The sequence below is a fragment of the Diadema antillarum genome, unplaced genomic scaffold (genome assembly GCF_040938485.1).
Source record: "Diadema antillarum isolate AM-2024a unplaced genomic scaffold, OU_Dant_1.0 scf00000115, whole genome shotgun sequence".
NCBI lineage: Eukaryota > Metazoa > Echinodermata > Echinoidea > Diadematoida > Diadematidae > Diadema > Diadema antillarum.
The window spans coordinates 1,765,530-1,785,767 of record NW_027271004.1 but is presented as its reverse complement, the minus strand read 5'-3'; the positions used below and the strand labels follow the sequence as shown (position 1 = coordinate 1,785,767).

Genomic DNA, 20,238 nt, shown 5'->3' with positions numbered 1-20,238 from the left:
GAGTCTAACCACGTCTGACACACACACTGTATCTATTTTAAGGTATTCTGTGTCTGGGGTACAGATGTGATGCATGGAAGGACAATTCAAATTCACCCCTAGTATCATTATATATATTTTTTTCTCATTGTCTGTGACCTCAAAAATTGGAGAGATCTAAATGCATTCCTTTCTACCACTCTCCCTGCTGACTTCAAGGAGAGGTATTTTCAAGGAGCTTTGTTTGAAGGTCCTTGGTATTTTTCCCCAGTGAAGCTGTGGTTGAAAAAAAGTGAGAGGTTGGAAAGTTTATAGTTGTCTAGCTGTGTATCACCTGTGGCTGAGACAAGTTCAGTGTTAGGTTCAGGATCTTGTTTATCAGCCTGGACAGGGTCTGAGGTCAAGCTGTCATTTTGGAAAAGGGGGTGTGGGCTGACCCCCTTATGACCCCACTCCCCCTTCCTCCACCCCCCCCCCCCCCCCCCCCCCCCCGCACACACACACACACACTCCATCCATAAGGGCTTTTTCACTTGTAAATTTTTGGCTAAGGGGGGGGGGGGGGGCCTTAGCCCCACCATTGGTACGGGACTATCCTTAGCACACTTTCTGTTTACACTCGTTTTTGCCAAAGTGGGCTAGCCCCACCGATAGTCCGGTACTATCTGGCCCTGCAAAATAGCAGGGTTAGCACCGCAATTGCGGTGCCAAGCAAGTGAGTGTAAACAGAACGAAAAAATAATCCGGGGCTAAGCGATGGAGACGAAGTCCGACCCCCACTGACCAATCAGAAACGAGGTAATCAAGTGCTGCCGGTGCGTGCGTGTACGTGTGCAGTGCACAGCGTAATCGTGAATATTCATGTGGTTTGGAAAGTCCGGGGCTAAGAAATACGAGTGTAAAAAGGTCAGTTTTCTCCTTAGCCCCGGACAAGAGATAGTACGGGACTAATTGGCCAGTGTAAAAAGCTGAAAAAATTGGTACGGGACTAACGATAGTCCTGGGTCAGAGAAAGTCCGGGGTTAAGAAACACAAGTGTAAAAACACTCTGGCACTGGTTTTGAGTTGGACCACCTCCCATGATTGAACTGGAGGCAGCTCCATGGAGTCACGGTATTGATCTTGCTTGATTAATCTGATGGAATGCGTCAGTCATGCGTACTGAGGTCAAATCCTTCATAACCGTTATGTCACAGTGCCATTGACTTTGTACACACACAAAAAAAAAACTTGCGAAAGGTTTTGACAGAGAGTTAATATGTGGATGTGATGTAAAATCTCCAGTATTGTACATGACAGCAGTTTCATTATGTCTGAAATAATACCATTTCGTAAGTTTATATGACATACAGTTTGTAGAGTGCGTGATAGACTGTATTATAATTACTAATTTCATTCATCATAATATGCAATGTAGGCCTACGTATTGTATTCTTCTGAGGCACTGTGAAGGGAAGTTACAGTAGAGGGGGGGGGAAGCTGAAAAATGGTATGAATAGGGCATTCATTGGCCATTTTTATATAAAAGGTGAAAGTGATCTAATTTTGATGATGAGGAGTTACGCCTACATGTACCACTATCATAGCCAAGGCACCGGTTTTGCATCTAGCCCATGTTTAACCCGTTGAGGACGGACTGATTTTGCTTCAACACGCATTTCCCATAGACACCTGCCCGAGTATACTCGGGACTCGTCCTCAACGGGTTAATACATTGTACTTACATTGCAGTATTGATTAATATACTTACGGTGTATGTGACAGCCACCAATTTTTAATCACTTTGCTGGGTATCATTCATATATTCATTTCAAATATGTTGTGGTTACACACATGATTGCTAGAATGCCACTTTTCATTCTCTTGAAATGTGATTTAATTTATAGTTGTTTTTTTTTCCTGTCAATGCACCCTCAAAGGTGTGGTATTAGAATTTGTAGCACTTAAGGCACACTGATCCTTGTTTTATACTGCATTCTTTAAATGCAGTATCTTAACAAGTTGGGGAATATGCAATAGCCACATTGGTTGGTTGTTACTGGACACATACATTGTGTATGTAGCGCTAGCAAAGTTGTTGCACTTTATAATACACGTGTATGTCGTGATTTAACTTCCACGTTCAAACTGCAAAATTACATTTGTAACTTGCAGTAGTACTGTAAAACATGATATATTCGCGGCATGAATTTTTCGCGAATTGGAGCCGACGGCCTTTTTTGCGGCATGAAATTTTCGCGAAATGCCACTGGCATTCAATGCATATAGTGTAGACAAGAACTTTCGCGTGCATTTTAATTTCGCGAATCTTGGCGCTCGCGAAATTCGCGAAATTAAAATGCACGCGAAAATTCCTCGTTTTACAGTAGTTTATGCAACTGTACGGTGTCTTGTTTCCTATTGCTTTTATTTCGCTACTATTCAATTGATATTACAGTTTGCATATACAATGTATGGACAAGTTGAAATATTTACCGGATAATGATATTTAACATACTCATGTCCCCTTGTACTGTCCATTTGCACCATGGAAATTATGATTTTGCTATTCTGTCAAAGTTTTATGCATATGAAACAGAACAAGCAAGAAAAGTTTTTCTCTCTTCTTCCTCCATTTTTATCTTCAACCCATTGAAGACTAGTCCCCAGTATACTCGGGCAAGTGTCTATCGGAAATGCATATGAAACAATAGCAGCCCATCCTCCATGGGTTAACTTGAATCCTGTTGAGTGTTGTGTTGTGTATGTACATTGTACACATCTTATTCATTATCTGTATCACCATGTGGACTTTTACCGGCCTTTCATTGCAATTTTATGTCATTGCAAATTTAATGCAATGCCATTATGCATGCACAGAACAAACACTACGATACAGATGTACAGGCCTGTACATAAATTTGTATACAGATGTACTATGCCCAGTGTGTTGAAGAAGGAGCCCACTCGACATTGCAGTTCTGCAGTTGGTTGACCCGACTTTCTGGACTGTCTCGCCTATTCTTCGGCAGATGACGAGTAATCTAGTTGGAATGTGGGATTGTTTGATGAAATGTGACATTTTAACCTGCGTCAAGGAGCAGCCAAGATTACTATACTTCATGCACGGCACTTCACCGCAGTGTGTAAAAAAAAAAAAATGGTTTGACCATAAATGGAGATCCACAGGGTATACTTGTACAATGTGACTTGTACCAACTGGTCTCACTTTTATATCTCTATAAAGTGCACATAAAACAGAAGTCAAATCCCATCCAGAAATATGTGGGGAAGTATAAAATCAGAATTGTATCATAAAAGTGTATAGATTGTACCCTCTAGTTTTATCACTTTTCCACATAATTCCTACACAAATTAAGCAGGGTATGGAACAGTCTTCAAACTGTACATTGTATAATCCTTTATATCAGATTTAGTGCCCGGGCGTGCCCAGTCAAGAAATTTTCGTTTTCATTTCATCATATTTCTGCCGAATTTCTATTCATGCATCCCTGTTGTCTTTACATTTACATGTTGTATCACCTGTCATTTATAAGCAGGGATGGCGAAAAGTTATTATCATTTATGACATATTGTGCCTTCCTTAGAAAGTGGCTGGTGAATATGCAGTGAGACACAAGTCATTAAAAGCTAGTTTGTAATTAGCTCATGGGTACGTTGGTACAAATGACCTTTCTTTCTTCTCAGTTGGTTAGGCACTTCACTTGTTTTCAAAGCAACATAATGCGTACTGGTAAGCTTGCCCGGCGTAACAATTTATGGAATTTGTGATAAACAATTAAAATATTCTGCATAGCGAGACCAGGTGACCAAAACAGTCCTTCAAACAACCCTCGAGGGTTTAATTGTTTTGTATTGAATGCATTAAGACATATTTTTATTCATACTGCCACATCCATGCTTCCTGTCAGGTGGATTTATTGGCAAATGTACCATTTACAAACATTGCATAAATGATCATTATATGACAGATGTTTATCTTAGTGAATTTAAAAACCATCATGTGTTTGATACGAATGACCTTTTTCTGCTCATGCACAAAGTAGAATTAGTTTGTATGGTGTATGAACTGGCTTTACAATGTATAGGCCTATTGTCTTCCTTTCTGCCCAGCAAATCCGGTTTGATACAATCCACACATGTTTCAAATATTTTCAAGTGGTGGCATTGAACAGGGTTCAAAGGAAATATTGAGACAGTTGTGACTCGATTCTCTGGAACCTCATTGGTTGTGTTGATTTAGAGGGAATGTGGATGTACAACTGTATACATGTACATGGTTGGACGAAGGAGTACCAAGTATCAATGAAAAACATGAGGACAACTGGATTACATTTGTCTGTGCTATATCCTTGTTAGACTACTGTACATACACTATACCATGTACATTGTAAAATGCATTTCAGGAATTGTTTATGAGTTTGGTCAGAAGGTCTTTTAGTGGACTCCCTCCATGTGAGGTGTGCATCAGGTATTTCTTTGAGTATATTTTGTTTAGGCCTACAATGTAAATGTACCTTGTATTGTGTACCCTCAACACTAGGTCACAAACGTATGCTACATGTAGCTGACGCGCATTGCCATTACACTCTTTGACATTGGAGATTGGGCACTCATATTTGTTAGTGAGCGCTTTCCAAACTTGCTGTATGTGAACACGATTGGTTTCAAAGTCTTGTTCTGCATCATGTACATGTATGTAGATGCCGCTCACTTAAAACCATAAATATCTAAATGGTGGTATCTGAGCTTTTAGCAAGTGGGTGTGTAGATGATCCTTCTAGCAGTCACCAGATGGTAGTCTCTTTCTTAGACCTCATTGGAGCGAATTGAGTACTCAAACTGTTCTGTCAGTTGTACACACTGTATATCTCGCAGTTGAAAGATTGTCTTTGTATGGCTTCTTCATTGTTTACAGAGAGTCAGATCTTTGCCTGGTACTGTAAAATGTGCAGGTTTTTTTTTGTGGTTATATTTCTGGAATTTATTGATCAGAAAAACAAGGCATTCTCATTTTCACAATATTCTCAGACTGCTTACACGACAAAGTTTGTAATTCTTACGTAAAAATACAATTGTACAGACTTACAATCTGGATTTTGTGTATTGATACAGTACAACATATGTGTGAACATCAATACCCGAAGTCATACACCAGTAAAACCTTGGGAAAAAGAAAAAAAAAAATGTTACAGAGGATGGTACAAATGCACTCAAAAAAGCAAAATGCACACATACACACACATACACACATACACACACACATACACACACACACACAGACACAGAAAAAAAAAGCAGACGAAAAAGCAATCGTGACATTTGATTTAAAAAAAAGAAGAACAGGGAGGTAAAATTAGACTGCCTCATGTAAACATTTGCAATTGACTTTCGTGTGAATAAGTTTGCCAACCCTGGGCTAAAGGTGTGTAATCTCTCAGTTTCTCCATTGGGGGTGGGGGGGGGGGGGGGTGGGGAGGCACTAGCCACTGTAAACATTGGAGCCAGACAAAGCAGTAAATTCATCACTAGAAAAGAGAACAAATGAGATTAAAGGACAAGTCCACTATAGACATGTGGATTGAGTGAATGCAGCAATGCTAGTGTAGAACACATCAGTAAGAGTTTGAGGAAAATTGGACAGCACATTCCAAAGTTATGAATTTTTGAAGTTTCTCCTCAGTCACTGCTAGATGAGAAGACTACACTTGTGATGTCACATGTGTACAATGATATAAAGAAAACAAAGATTTTTTTTTTCACTTTTCTCACATAATAAAAGAACCCTTAACTTGCCTCTTTCAGAAGGCAGGGGGAATATAAATATTACCCATAACATACAGCAGTGACAGGTTGATGAAATGTGCGTTTTTTTCAAAAAATTGAATTCTTTGAAATTCTCTTTATTTTTTCCTTATATCGTTGTACGCATGTGACATCATACACTGTAGTAGTCTTCTCATCCACAGCGACTGCACAGATAATTTAAAGATTCATAACTTTTGTACAAATTGTCAGATTTTCCCCAAACTTTCACTAATGAGTTCTAATAATATTGCTGCATTCACTTAATCCACATGTGTCTGAAGGTGAACTTGTCCTTTAAAAGGGTGCTGATTTTTTTCATGACTGCAGTTTATTCTGTGGAAGGAACAGTCAGGGATACATTGTACTGCACTGGACATTAGTTTTGTCTTCTTTTTTTTTCATGCTTGCATGTGAAATGTGCAGCACATGTGCAGTGTGTTATTCAAATGCTTCAGTACAGACTGTAACTCATCCCCTAGATGAGTATATTGAATCTCAACTGCACATTTATGAAGAGCTTCTTTCCAAAAGGTGTGAAATCCACTTTTGGTGTTTTTGAGTATTACTAAATCAATTTTTTTTTTCATTTCACCACATTCAGTTTTTCTACTCCTCAAGACCTTTTTACACAGTGAAGAAATGTTATCATACATCATTGAATTGGTATTATAAGAAATCCTGATATTGCATTTTTTTTAAAGAAATATTTCAAATTAACATTTTTATGGATAAAGGGCCATTTGGAATTTAACATGAATTTGTTTAATACCCATTTTTTTGCACTTTTCCTCAAAAAAATGACAATTAGCTCTACAGGTTATGATATTCTCAAGTCAATTAAGAACCTTTTCATGAAGATATCTTGTTTTCGATGAATTATGGATTTATATAATTGTAGCTCCTTTTGGAATTGAGCTCGTCATATATTGGTTCTGCTAATATCAGCTGAAGTCAGGAGCCTCTGTGTAATGCTGAACTTTTTAGATGAGGATGATCAACACTGCAGACTTGTCATCCATCATAATGGAAACCTCATACCGGTATCTCACGATCAGCAGATTTGGAAGATGCATTCTTGCATGATGATTGTGTGATGGTGAGAGAAAAGGGGGGGGGGGGTGGTGGGCAGAGGGAGAGAGAGAGAGGGAGAAAGAGAGAAGGGAAAGAGACAGAAAGAAGGTGATCACTGATGAGATTGAGAGAGAGAAAGATAAGAGAAAGATGGATTCAATTACAAAGGTATTAGACAGATGAAGAGGAAGAGATATGAAAAGAAAAGAGATGAGAAGAGAAAGAAGAGAAGAGAAGAATTGGAAGAACATGAGTATTTCTTTGTTTAGTGTGTATTGCGTTGTTTGTTCCCTTCTAATCTAAAGATTGATCTCCTACAGTAAAAATATGATGAAATGACAACTACAGTAGAGTGCCAGCTGTTAGCTTAAATACTACGTCATCCATCTTCGGGGTGATTTAATGAAGTGGCCATGCCGGTCTGTTTACGTGGTCTCTGGTCCGGCTGCAGGTGATTCATGAAGTGGCCTTTTTCGCTGTCACGCCCAATATCCAAACAATCATGGCATTGAATGTGGGTTAATTATTCATCGTACGATGTGTGATACTGCAAGGGGAAGTTTGGGGGGGGGGGGGTGAGGGGAATTTCCCCTAGAGGCAGAGGGATGATACAATGATGAAATAGGAACAAATCATGCAGCTGGAAATATGCATTGTCCCTTGGATTGAGTAATGAGCTAGTAGACTAGCTAGTAGCTTGTAGCTGCACATACATACATTTTTACCAGTACACATTCTTTTTTTTTAGTGATGCAGATATTCCATGCGAAAAAAAAGAAATTATACGCAACAAAAAACTAAACAAAAAACATCAAGATCAATTCAACATTGTTTAATTAAAATGTGTTCATTGATAATCTTTCTAGAAGGAATTTGTAACAACTTGAAGTACAAGTACATTTCGTTGTACATGTATTAAACAACGCGTTGGCACGTAAACCTAGTTGTGTACTGTACATGTCCGACTTAGAAACTCTGCCAGTTGGTAGCCACCATTGGTATGCATAGGTAAGGTTTTGTGGTAAAAGGGGCAAGGGAAGATATTCAATTCAGCAGTAGGCCATTTATAAATATGTGTGCAGTCCTTTTCTTTTGGGTTACCACTCAATATTTCATGCAAAGGGTACCTGAAATTTGTGATAACCATGCAGTGCACCTCCTGGTAACAATTCAAACACAAACTTTGACTTTACTATCATTATTATTTACCATTATTACAATTATACTAATTTTTATAAAAATTCATGCAAAAGTCTTAATGCTGTAGAGTCATTACTCAAAAATATGCTTGTGTTATTCAAAGTGATTTGTCATTTTTTTTTTTAAGTACTTGTAACTCACTATCAACTATCTTTGATCATTTCTGCCACAGCCGGACTTTTACATGTACATCTGGTCGTGTGTCAGACACCGGCTCCGGAAAATCTTGTGTATTTGGGAGGATCAGGACAGATAACAACGACTGCATATTTCAGACCACGTGGAGAGATGGTGTTCCAATTTAGGACTTGCACAGGTGGCGAGATCTTCTCGCAGACGAAAAATTCGCAGTCGATTGCGGTTAGCATCGGCAGTGAAGATGGCGCCATGACGATCAGGTGGAACGACGGTAGCGGGGAGCAAGCGGTCACGGTCGGAGCGGGCTTCAACGACAACGGATGGACGATGGCGGAGTTCTTTTTCAATGGGGAGGCGCTGGTGCTGGTGGTGCGGGACGAGACGGCACGGGTCGGCACGGTGATTCGGGACTCGTCCCTGTTGGGCCTGGATCTCTCCGGGACAGACCTGGTGGTAGGGTCGGGATTCACCGGATGTCTGGAGGAAGTATCTGGACTCGGCCTTGCAGGAGCCACAAATTGGGCAGATGTCATGTGGGGAGAGTGTGCTCTGGAAAACCAGTATGACTGTGGCAAGTACCTCATTAAATCTACCCGAGCATGCATCCCTTTGATTAGATCAGTGACCCCTTTAATCCCCCACCCTTCTCCTAGAAGGAAATAAGACACAAGGGATAAGTACTGTGAGCAAATATAAGAAGTGACAATTAAATTTAGGAGGTGTTAAGGGTTTTTTGTGCCATACAGTGTTTTAAAATCTCATGAAAAAAGCTTACCGTATCTTGCTGTAGTTCTGTAATATATATAAAAGATGAAATTTGCAAAATATGATATGGGTAGTTGGCTCTTAGTGTCAATCTAGAGTTGATCTTGGTGTGTTTTAAAATGATTTTAGAGAATGTAAAATAGTATCTGATGTATATTTGTTCCAGCACAGTTGTAGTACATTGTAATAATGCAAATACACGTATCTTACATGCACTGTACTTAGAGACAACATGCAAAAAGGAAAAAAAAGTATGCAAAGTGTTTTTGCAGGGCTTTGACTTTTGCTTACCACTTATGCTAATGGGCCAGAGGATCCGTTTATGTTGGAAAATTGGGAATTAATGCGTAAGCATGACCCTTTTCTTCTCCTACAGGTACACAGGACCCATGTCGCAGCCAGCCTTGTCAGAACAACGGGGTGTGTAGGACGGAGGGGAGTGACTTTGTTTGCCAGTGTCCGTCGAGGTTCAATGGGACACTTTGTGAAAACGACCTGGGTACGTGATGCTAGTGCAAAAGCGGTTCTTTTTGTCTCTCTTGAATTGCGAGTCTAGATACAGATTGTGAGGTTGTATTGACTCTATTCCCAAGTTTTGCATGTTTAATCTATTTGTGAATTAATTGATTCATTCATACATGTACATGCAAAATTTGTTTTATGCTTTTATTTCATGTATTGATGGCTCTGATTTCTGCATGCTTGCTGACGATGAGATCCATGGATGTTTGAATGAATAGTATACAAATAGTGAATGGTCACGACTGCGCTGGTACAAGATTTTGCAAGAGGTGAAAGATAGAGGCGCTCTGTTCAATGAGGGAAGCTGAGTTGAATAGTGTGCCTCATCTTTCACTGACTACGAAATCTTGTTCCATTGTACGAGTAAAGACCATACACTATTTGTTTCATACAACACCTCGAACGTCAATGATGTGGTCCACACAGATTCTTGAATATAGCACAGAAATGACAACCATTTTCCGTGAAAGACGAAGGAGTAGCCGCAGTCACAGTCATCGTGTACGTCATATGTATGGGCGGAAGCCGATCGGTTGAAGTTGTTTACAAACATGAGTGACAAAAGTATGCGCTTGTAATTGTTGAGTGAGTGCGGCAAATGTTTGTTAACTCTGACATCAGAGCCGTGCAATGGAACAAAAACTTTGAGTCAATCGTGTGTTTAGCACGGGAGTCAATGGAAATAGGTGATGTCAGCCATGTGCTATCCATTTTTGCTCGAACAAAATTGGACGGCTGACAGCCACAGCATGCAATGGAACTTTTAACCAAATGTCATGTGATGGGCAATCGACCAATCAGATAGCTACATTCTAATTAGGTGTTGTATAACATATGGTGTTGACAGTATGACGCTGCCAGCCATTCTGAAATTTCTTGTCAGTAGGTGTTCTGTCACTTGTTAGAATGATGAGAATAAGGGGGTGGATCAGTGCCATTGACAGCTGTCCAAGTTAGCCAAAGGGGCAAAAAATTAACGAGGAATCTTTTTTAATAGTTTTATGACAGATAGTGTGGTACTTTCCAGGGTCAGGGAAGATGTAATGTGAATGTGTTGTCACATGGGTACATGGGATCAGAATCAAGAATTCATTTGATGTTGTACTGAGATTCTGCAGAAGGTTAACTTGAGTTTGACATGGGTGTTTACCTGTTTTTGTCAAACACCCATTTTTTGCTCAAACAGGCCATCTCAATTAGGCAGTGGTACTGTGAGGATTAGAATGATGGGCACAGGAACTGATCATTGTGAGTCTGCATGTTCGAGATCCTTGCATTTTTGTTGTCCTTTTTCATATACGACTATAGGTCCACTATGCAACGATTCTGAATTCCAGCTGAACTGCGTAAATGGGACATGCGCAGAGGACGGGATCTCCAACGGAATCCTCTGCTTGTGTGAGCCGGGCTTCGGCGGCTCGCTGTGTGACGAGGCCTCCACTGCTTGCGACAACGACCCTTGTGCTAACGGGGGCACCTGTCAGACCAGTTCTGGTGCAGGCTCGGGGTTCCTGTGCTTCTGCGCAGCAGGTACTCACAGAGGATACAAGACCACTTACCCTTTTTTCGATGGTGGTGGATTGCTCTTGAAGGGTGGTGGATTAGTGTTGGGGTGGGGAATGGAAGAATGAAGAAGGGGATCTTTATTCACCTTTCTCTTCATTCATGTATTTCGTATATGGAATGCACAACTTTTAAATGCTAATTATGCCTGAAGATATTTGAGAACAGAAATTGCAGAACTTAAATGAGTGTGTGTGTGTGTGTGTGTGTCGTCTGAAGGATTTAAGAACAAAAAGTGATTTTAAAGTCATTGATGTCGAGCAGATTGATGATCTTCTCAAGTCTAATTGTGAATGTTTTTCTGTGAAATTGACAAGGCACATGTTTTATTTCTCCGTCATAGTCGTCTCCATCACAAGCATAATTCAAGTGGTTTTTGGAGAGTGCTTGTGGAGATGAGTGTTTAGAGTAACTGAGTAGCTTTCACTTCATATAATGGTGGTAGCATTATACATGTACAGTACCATGCATTTTCCAATGTTGACTTCAGACAATCTCAGTAGTAATGCATTTGCTACAATTTGTATATCAGAGTCCACCACTAACTTTCTTTCTGCTGGCCATTCAAACTGATAAAAGAGATTTTTGTTCAACTAATGCTGAGTAGAAACGGGGCTGTTGAAAACTGAGTATTGTTTAGATTTCAGTGGCACAGGTGCCAACTGTATCCCCTTCTGCTTTCCCAAAGACTACTAACACTCAAACTACCCCCTGAGAAATACATGTACACTTGTAGAAATCTGGGGGGAATGTATTGGTTGACCAGATCAGTGTTATGTTGCAGAGCAAAGCCATTTAAACAGTGATATAAAAGCAAAAGAATTTAAAAAACAATATGTTTTGCTGCTGCTTGCCCCCTCAGGTTATAATGGATCTACGTGTGATACCAACATTGATGACTGCGAGGTAAATCCATGTTTAAATGGTGGTACATGCCAGGATGCTGTGAATAACTACAGCTGTGATTGCACCTCTACGGGGTACACTGGCTTGCGGTGTGAGCAGCCCGATGACGAATGCTCCAACAGCCCCTGCCAGAACTCGGGCGTCTGCACCGACATGCTTGGCGGCTACTACTGCAACTGCACGGCGGGTAACTACGGCGTTGACTGCACCGAGAACCTGTGCTCCTACGCAACACCGTGCCAGAACGGCGCCACTTGCACCTCGGAGCAGGGGGTTATCAACTGTACCTGTGCAGCTGGGTTCGAGGGGGACCTCTGTGAAATTAACATTGATGAGTGCGACCCTAATCCTTGTCAGAATGGCGGTATCTGCCGTGATGGCGTGAACGGATTTGAGTGCTTTTGTCCCAATGAGTTTGAGGGTGAAACATGTGAAATTGACTTGGACACTTGCTCCGCCCAGTTCAAAACATGCGAGAACGGAGCGACGTGCGTAGATCTCGCACAGGGCCACAGGTGCGACTGCGCCCCCGGCTACACCGACGCCACCTGTGGGACGGACATCGATGAGTGCGAGTCCTCCCCCTGCGTCAACAACGCCACCTGCAAGGACCTGACAAATTCCTACGAGTGTCAGTGTGCGGCAGGCTTCAACGGCACAAACTGCGAGCAGAACATCAACGAGTGCGCCTCCAACCCCTGCAGCAATGGGGGCGAATGCATCGATGAAGTTGATGGGTAAGGATGCTCTTCTTCTAGACCCAAAGTTCCGCTGGAATTTTTTTTTTCCAGTGACTGCAGTGAGTGTTTCTGTTTATGCTTCCGTAGACATGTGTGGATATTTTCCCACTTTCAAAAGCCTGTCAATTGAAATAGTAAGAACCTAGTGGCATGACTTCACATTTGCCATACCTACTTTGCCAACCAACACAATGCCTTTTCAAATATCATACACATCCTGATTTTTTTTTTTGTGCCATCTTTAGCCACCCTCAACTCCACCCCATTCTCATAGCTTTCATGCCACTCCTTTCATAGGCAATCACATTAGCCATTGGATATCATTTGGAGACCAAACTTGATCATTAGACATTAGAAATTTTGTCACCTTTAGCTCCTCTCAGTTCCCTCCCTCCCAAAAAAAATAGAATAAATAAATGAATAAATTGGGAGTATTAAAGAAGCAAACAACCTCAAACAATCTCCATGTGTGTCTCATGTCTCTGCCTGGAACATTACTTGTATCAGGGACATTTACAATGTATTTCCTTGATTGGGTGATCTTTTTGCAAATGTAAGGCTGGCATTATGTGAAAATATTTAAAGGCATAATTTACCATTTGCAGATGAAACAAAACCCACCTTTAGTGCTTCAAAACAGTTCTAAGAGGTGGGTTAGGGATAGAAACAACCAATGTAAAAATGTTAATCAGTATAGTCAATGTTAAATATATCCAAAATATGAGCAACAGTTGTAATTTAATTGTTTCTAGAATAAACCATCCACAGTTACATATGGTTTATTGAGAAAAATAGTAATGTCTCCTTACATTGTAGGCTTTATTGCAATTTTTTATTTGGTAGAATGTTTTGTAATACAACTGACCTACACATATGCATCAAGTGTGATAACTTGAACATTTTGTAAATCACTGCTCTCAATGGTAAGCAGGACCTTTAATTGTAAGTTGGAATCTCAGTGAGACAAAGAAAACCAGAACGTTGTTGGCTGTCTCTATCTGTCATGAGTTTTGATTTTTAGTGTGTACTGTGCAGTTAGACAGTGATACTCGAAGAAATGTCAACCACTCATACAGATGTACGCACAGTCACACAGTTAAGCTTACGTAGAAATGTGCAATGATTAAAAATGATAATTGCAGTGATTTTTGTCATTCGTCACTGTTTGTATGAACTTTTATTGGTGATGGAGTACTGCAGGCTCTTTTTGTCTGTTATATCGAGGCCTTTAATATGGGCGAGCGCTTTAAAGGACAAGTTCACCTTCACAGACATGTGGGTTGAGTGAATGCAGCAATATTAGTAGAACACATCAGTGAGAGTTTGAGGAAAATCGGACAACCTGTTCAAAAGTTACAAATTTTTGAAGTTTGTGCTCAGTCACGGCTGGATGAAAAGACTAAGTAAGCTTGTGATGTCACATGAGTACAACGATATAAAGAAAGAATAAAGAAAATTCAACATACGAGTATTTCCATTTTTCTCGCATACCAAAAGAACCCCTGACTTCTCTCTTTCAGAAGGCAGGGGGAATAATATTACCTTTAACATATGTTAGTAGCAAGTCGAAGAAATGTGCACTTTATTCAAAAAGTAAAGTTTTGTGAAATTCTCTTTTTATTTTCCTTATATAGTTGTGCGCATGTGACATCATACACTGTAGTAGTCTTCTCATCTAGCAGTGACTGCGCAGGCACTTAAAATATTAATAACTTTTGAATGGATTGTCCGCTTTTCCTCAAACTTTCGCTGATGTGTTCTACTAATATTGCTGCATTCTCTCAATCCTAATGTATATGAAGGTGGAATTGTCCTTTAAGTTTCTGAGACTCTAATGGAGTTGTTCATTGTGCATTCTTCAGATTGATTTGATTTAATTTAATTTATTTCTGCTTTTTTCACAAAGTTATACAACATAACAAACAATTTTCCAATACTATTCATATTATATCCCACACAAGATGAATAGAAATACAGTCATAACGTACCAGTTATGAAATATTGTATATGTAGATTATGATCATACAAAAAACAATTGGAAAATCGTTGATTATTCAGTCGAGTTAATAAATACAAAATGCAGGAGACCGTTGTCTTAAGCTGAAGCTTGAGTTGGATGGCGGCCTCTTTAGTTTGATGCATTATCTGTTCTTATTACACATGTATAAAAACACACATGCACACAACCCCTTCCCCAAACAATAAGAGGTTTCTTTCTCAGCAGTGCCAAATTTATTTTCAAGATGTTTGTGATTTGAACCTCAGCACTAGCTGTCTTTAAAGGGGATGGCTAGTAACTGATCAGTGGGAATCATTGGGAATGCTAGAGGATGATTGTTCCAATCCTTGTGGGATTCATTAAAGAGTGCATTATATATCTATTGTTGTGTGAAAATCATTTGCTTCAGAATGGTCTCATATTCAAGTAATGTGCAGTTTAATGTTTCCAGGTTAGCGTGCCTGGTCAGTGACGGGGCATTAATCTGCAAATTACTTGAATATGAGACCGTTCTGAAGCAAATCATTTTTACACCACAGTAGATATATAATGCACTCTTTAACGAATCCCACAAGGATTGGAGCAATCATCCCTCAGCATTCCCGCTGTTTCCCACTGATCGGTTACTAGCCATCCCCTTTAAAGCAATGCCTCTCTCGATTATCTGTCGAGAGCTGTCTGCTCTCACATGTGCTATTCTTCACATCATTGCTGTCATTTTGATTCATAGACAATACTATGTTTGACATGAGTTTGCAGTTCATTTACAAAAGGGGATTTGCAGAAGCCATTTGTGCTCTTTTCTATTTGGTGCAATGCTCTTTATGATTTCAGGCTGACTGCTTTCATTTCAAATGAATGATGCATCGTGTGAAATCTATCCATTTCATTAAGTGTTCATGGAGGATTTACATAGGTATAAATGAAAATCTTTTGCTTGATCCTTTTTTCAAAATTTGGATGAAATGGCACCATCACATTGGTGGATTGTCACTGAACGAAAATACCACACAGTAATATTTGAATTCTATCCTGCAAATTGCCTGTAGCGGTGATCTTTACCGGTAATTAAGAGAGAGAATTGATAATGTACGTTAATATTCATACAGTGAGAGAAAGAAAAAAAAAGCCTCTTGCAATGTGGTTTGTTTCTGCTGCTTTCTCATATTAAAGCACACTCATTTGTAGAGTTGAAAGAATTGCAAATGACGGAACAGAAACAGTGTGCTCTAGCCCCGATCTGACTAATATTGCAATTTCCAGGTTTTTCAAACACAAGATCAAGCAGATGGTTAAAAAAAAAAAGTTTCTGTTCCTCCATCATAGTCCAAATTCCAGTCTTTTCTCTATATGTACCTCTGCCTCCCCTTTTTTCCCATTTCCTCCTTTTCCCGAGTTTCCTCCCCTTCAATTGCCCAATCATTTTATTTTGTGCATCTGTCATTCTTCTCGCCTCCTCTGTATAAATGTTGCGCTGCAGATCTCGTTCTGGGTAAGTGACTGCGTTGTTGTTGTTGTTTTTCCTATGTGTATATTCTTCCTTTGTTTCCATAAGTTTTGCCCTCTTAAGCCACTCTCTTCTGCTACTTCCATAAATTCTAAAGTTTTCTTTAAGTTTGTGGTCTGTTGTTTGTGTGTGCAGTGCTTCTGAATAGAATAGTGAGAGGGCAGCATGGTGAAGAAATAAACAGACAAAAGAAAGTAGTTCATGGTTAAAAGTGAGTCACAAAAAGTGGTATTGCGTGGTAGGTGGTAAAAGGAGATACTTTTGCATGATTCAGGAGAAAAGGGTGAGACAGACTTTGACAGGTTGCGGTGGGAGAAAAAGAAAGGGGATGGTATTGGTGTCTTCTTTTAACACAGGAAGATAGCTGGTCGACACGTTGTGCTGAGGATGGAAAGAGTTCTCTTTGAAATACCATCAGGATTGCCCCCGCTGCTACTGGCTATATCCCATGATACATGTACCCCCTCTGCTGTCACCTTTTTCCCATCATGCACTGCCCCTCTCACTGTTCTTTTCTGAAGTACTGTGTGAACACAGAACACTGCAGACTGTGCCAGCGGTACACCCTGGTATACAAAATGTCCCCTACAGGGAATATTTGATGAGAATGCAATAATCTCTTCCTTTCTGTGTTTGTACATTGCACAAGTAAACAAAGAAGAAGAAGAAAGAAAGAACGAAAAAAAAAAAGATGGCTGCAGTGTAGCACGAGAGTTAGTATGCAAGTGCACAGGTTCCTGGTAGCCCAAAAGTTTGCGCTGTTTCCTGGATTGTGGTAAACAGTCTTGTGGCAGCTTGTAGTGCAGGTTGTATTGAATTCTGCATATCGACAAGTATTGCCAGTTGTGGTATTAAGGATGAAAAAAAGCTCTTGAATCTCAAGTTAACCTCTTGAGTGCCCATGTACAGTTTACACCATGCCTGTGGGGAACCTGGTTACTTCTCTACAAAGTTTAAGGGCTTGCAGACTCTCGTAGGGCGGGGGTCAACTCCAGCCTGCCAAGATGCCTCATTTTCATTCAGCTGAGCCCCCCTCCCTACCCCTCCCCCCCCCCCCCCCCCAACTTGGCCAGTCTCTATGTATACTGTTTAAATAGACAAATCCATTCGGCTGTAACAGTGTGGAGATTCCCATGCATTGCAAATACAGTATACCAGTGGGAAAAGGAGAGGAAAGGAGCACTGTGCGTTCCCTGTCTAAATCTGCATGTAAAATGTATGCCAGTCTGGGAAGGGATCATACCATTAGGGTGAACAAAAAGCCACAAAGGTTGTAGTAGAATGGGGGGGGGGGGAATCCTTTCCCAGTATGCATGATAACTTTGGTAAATGAAGTGTTTGAATAGGCAGGAAAGAGAAAGTTTCGTCATAATGAAAGAATGCATGAGAAAGTTCTGAAATGTCCGTGACCTGCTCATTTGAAATACAGTGCACTCCGTTAAAATGAACATGGTTATAACAAAATTCCTGTTACAATGAAGTGAAAATTCAGGTGGCAAAATTATCCGCTCTATGTATTTTTACTGTTTATTTTTTGGATATAACGAAATCTCGATGTCACGAAAGAAAACTGCCGGTCCTGAAGACTTCGTTATATAACGGGAGTCTACTGTATCTTGTGTGCAAAAATATCAGCTTATTCTGTACAGTTATGAAGGGTTTTCCAAGCAGTGTTGTCCTCTCAAGCCATGAAGTGGTGATCAGAGATCAGAATGCTCTGTTGTGGTATTCTCAAGAAAAGTGGAAAGCTGCTTCAAGGTATAACAGTGATGTCAGAGTCAAAGGCAATACATTTTCTCACATGGAAGTTCATTCCTGGTTTTATGGAATCTTCCTGTTTTTATGGCTTCTGCCTGTTTTGTGTGAGTGTGAAATTTGAACAAGTCCGCTGTATGTTCAATTAGTGTCCAGACAAACTGGGTTGCTTCTAGTAGTTTTAATAGGTAAGGACTTCTCTATTTCCCCTTTTATCCCCCCCCCCCCCATCCCCATATCAGTCCTGTATGCACCCTTTGATGTCATGATCAGGATCTTATACTGTTGAGTAAAGGATATTCTACGCTGTACTTGTGCAAGCTACTGTACATACGTTCGGACGGTAGTAGAAGGCTTTAATAACGGTGCACCACGTATTCATGCTGTATGTGGTGCACCGTTATACGTGGTGCACCCTTAAGCCTTCTACCACCCAAAGTTCTACAGCCACAGAAACCATCAAAGATGTCTACACATGTTTGTATGTGAGTTTCTAATTTAAGTTTATGGAAGTTTCTGTGTGATGTGGTCGCTCTCTTTTTCTTGCATTCCCTTTCATCTGCACTGTTGCTTCAGCCTCCCCCTTCCCGCAGTGTTAGTGCTGTTTTGCTTTTCAAGTGGTTGCACCATTCTTTTCCTTTTGGATGGCCCCGTAGTGGACATGGTTTTTGTTGTTTTGTAAAGTCTTGCTGCTCCTGCAAATTTGCACATATCTGTCAGAGTTGATTTGCTTTTATGTTCAAGTGTGATTTCAAAGGTATCGCCTTTTGATAGCACTGATGTTTAGATATACCCAGGTATAGTGTATATTTTATGATTATGCCATTCTCCAAGTTCCCTTGTACTGATTAGCGGCCATGTTGTCTTCTGAAGCTGACAACTCCTCTGGGAGATATTCTTACGTGTATACATATGATTCTGAATGCCGTACTAATAATTTTGCTTCTTGTTGGGTTGTAATATTTGAGAACTTACTTTTAGCTTTCTATTGCAATCGAAGCTTTCTATGATGATATTAGAAATTTGGTTAGATTCATACAAGGGCATTTAATCAATAGTCTGAGAAGGCAAGTTCAAATGGGAGAAGGATAAACTATCCCCTTATCAAAATTCATGAAATTCTTTCGTAGACATGTTTTTATTGCAACTGATTGACAAATTGCCCTACATCGACATGAATAAGCACTGAATTGATCAGTGTTTATGCAACTATCCATTTCTTCATGTTTTGTTGTAATAAGCTGTTTTATATGAAATTGCCACCCTTGATAATTCACAAAGTGGAAAGGTAATAGATATAATTGTGGCATGTTTGTTAGCTGTAGCTGTTTTTTCTTGTGAAACATATGAGAGGTATGTAGCTGTGACTGTGATTCCAATGAAATGATTTGTTTTTGTCTTTTCTCTGTAGTTTCACCTGTGACTGCACAGATACAGGATTTGAGGGGCTCTTCTGTGACGACAACATTGATGACTGTGCGTCCTCCCCCTGCCAAAATAATGCCGCTTGTGTCGACGGCATCAAGTATTACAACTGCTCCTGTTTCGATGGCTATGAGGGTGTGGACTGTGAGATCGATATTCCTGAATGTGCCTCGAGTCCCTGCGACAATGGAGGGACATGCCTTGAACTTTCCAACCAGACGCTCTATGATAGCCCGTATCAGCAGTACCTCCCAGATGTGTTCCAGTATTCAAATGCCAGTGGATTTGTGTGCGTCTGCATGGCAGGCTACAGTGGTGTGAACTGTGAGATCAACATCAACGAGTGCGCCTCCATGCCCTGCCAGAACGGCGAGTGCGTCGACGGTGTCAACGGCTACACCTGCAATTGCACCGCCGGCTACGACGGCACGACTTGCGAAAACAACATCAACGAGTGCGCCTCCGACCCATGCAGGAATGGCGGCACGTGCGAGGACCTGGTCAATGCCTTTCGGTGCCACTGCACGGAGGGCTGGGGTAGCAGCCAGTGTGACGTGGCACTGACTGCCTGCATCGGTAACACCCAGTGCCAGAACGGTGCCACCTGCGATCCGTATTATGATGAGGCTCAGAGCAGTCAAGAGTTCACCTGCTTATGCACGGCGGGATTTACGGGAAACCTGTGTGACATGAACACAGCGTCTAGTTTCCGAGGGACAGAAGACAAGTATCTACGCTATGGATTCTCATCTTCAAATACTCCGTTCCAGTTTACATTCTCCTTTGCTACGACTATCCCTGACGGTCATCTGCTCCTGGGAAGTTCGTTCGGCGACACTGTAGTTCTTGAACTGCTGGAA

General features: G+C 40.6%; 1 protein-coding gene across 1 annotated transcript in view; it reads left to right on the top strand.

The window, feature by feature from the left end:
- LOC139719829 (uncharacterized) overlaps positions 1-20,221 on the top strand; it is a 32,001-nt gene extending 11,780 nt beyond the window's left edge. Inside the window, exons 2-6 of the mRNA XM_071631215.1 lie at positions 8,231-9,460; positions 10,792-11,013; positions 11,909-12,689; positions 19,365-20,105; positions 20,149-20,221. Coding sequence (XP_071487316.1) covers positions 12,106-12,689; positions 19,365-20,105; positions 20,149-20,221 — 1,398 coding nt within the window. The 5' untranslated portion in view covers positions 8,231-9,460; positions 10,792-11,013; positions 11,909-12,105. The remainder of the gene's footprint in view (positions 1-8,230; positions 9,461-10,791; positions 11,014-11,908; positions 12,690-19,364; positions 20,106-20,148) is intronic.
- Positions 20,222-20,238: the final 17 nt, after the last annotated feature.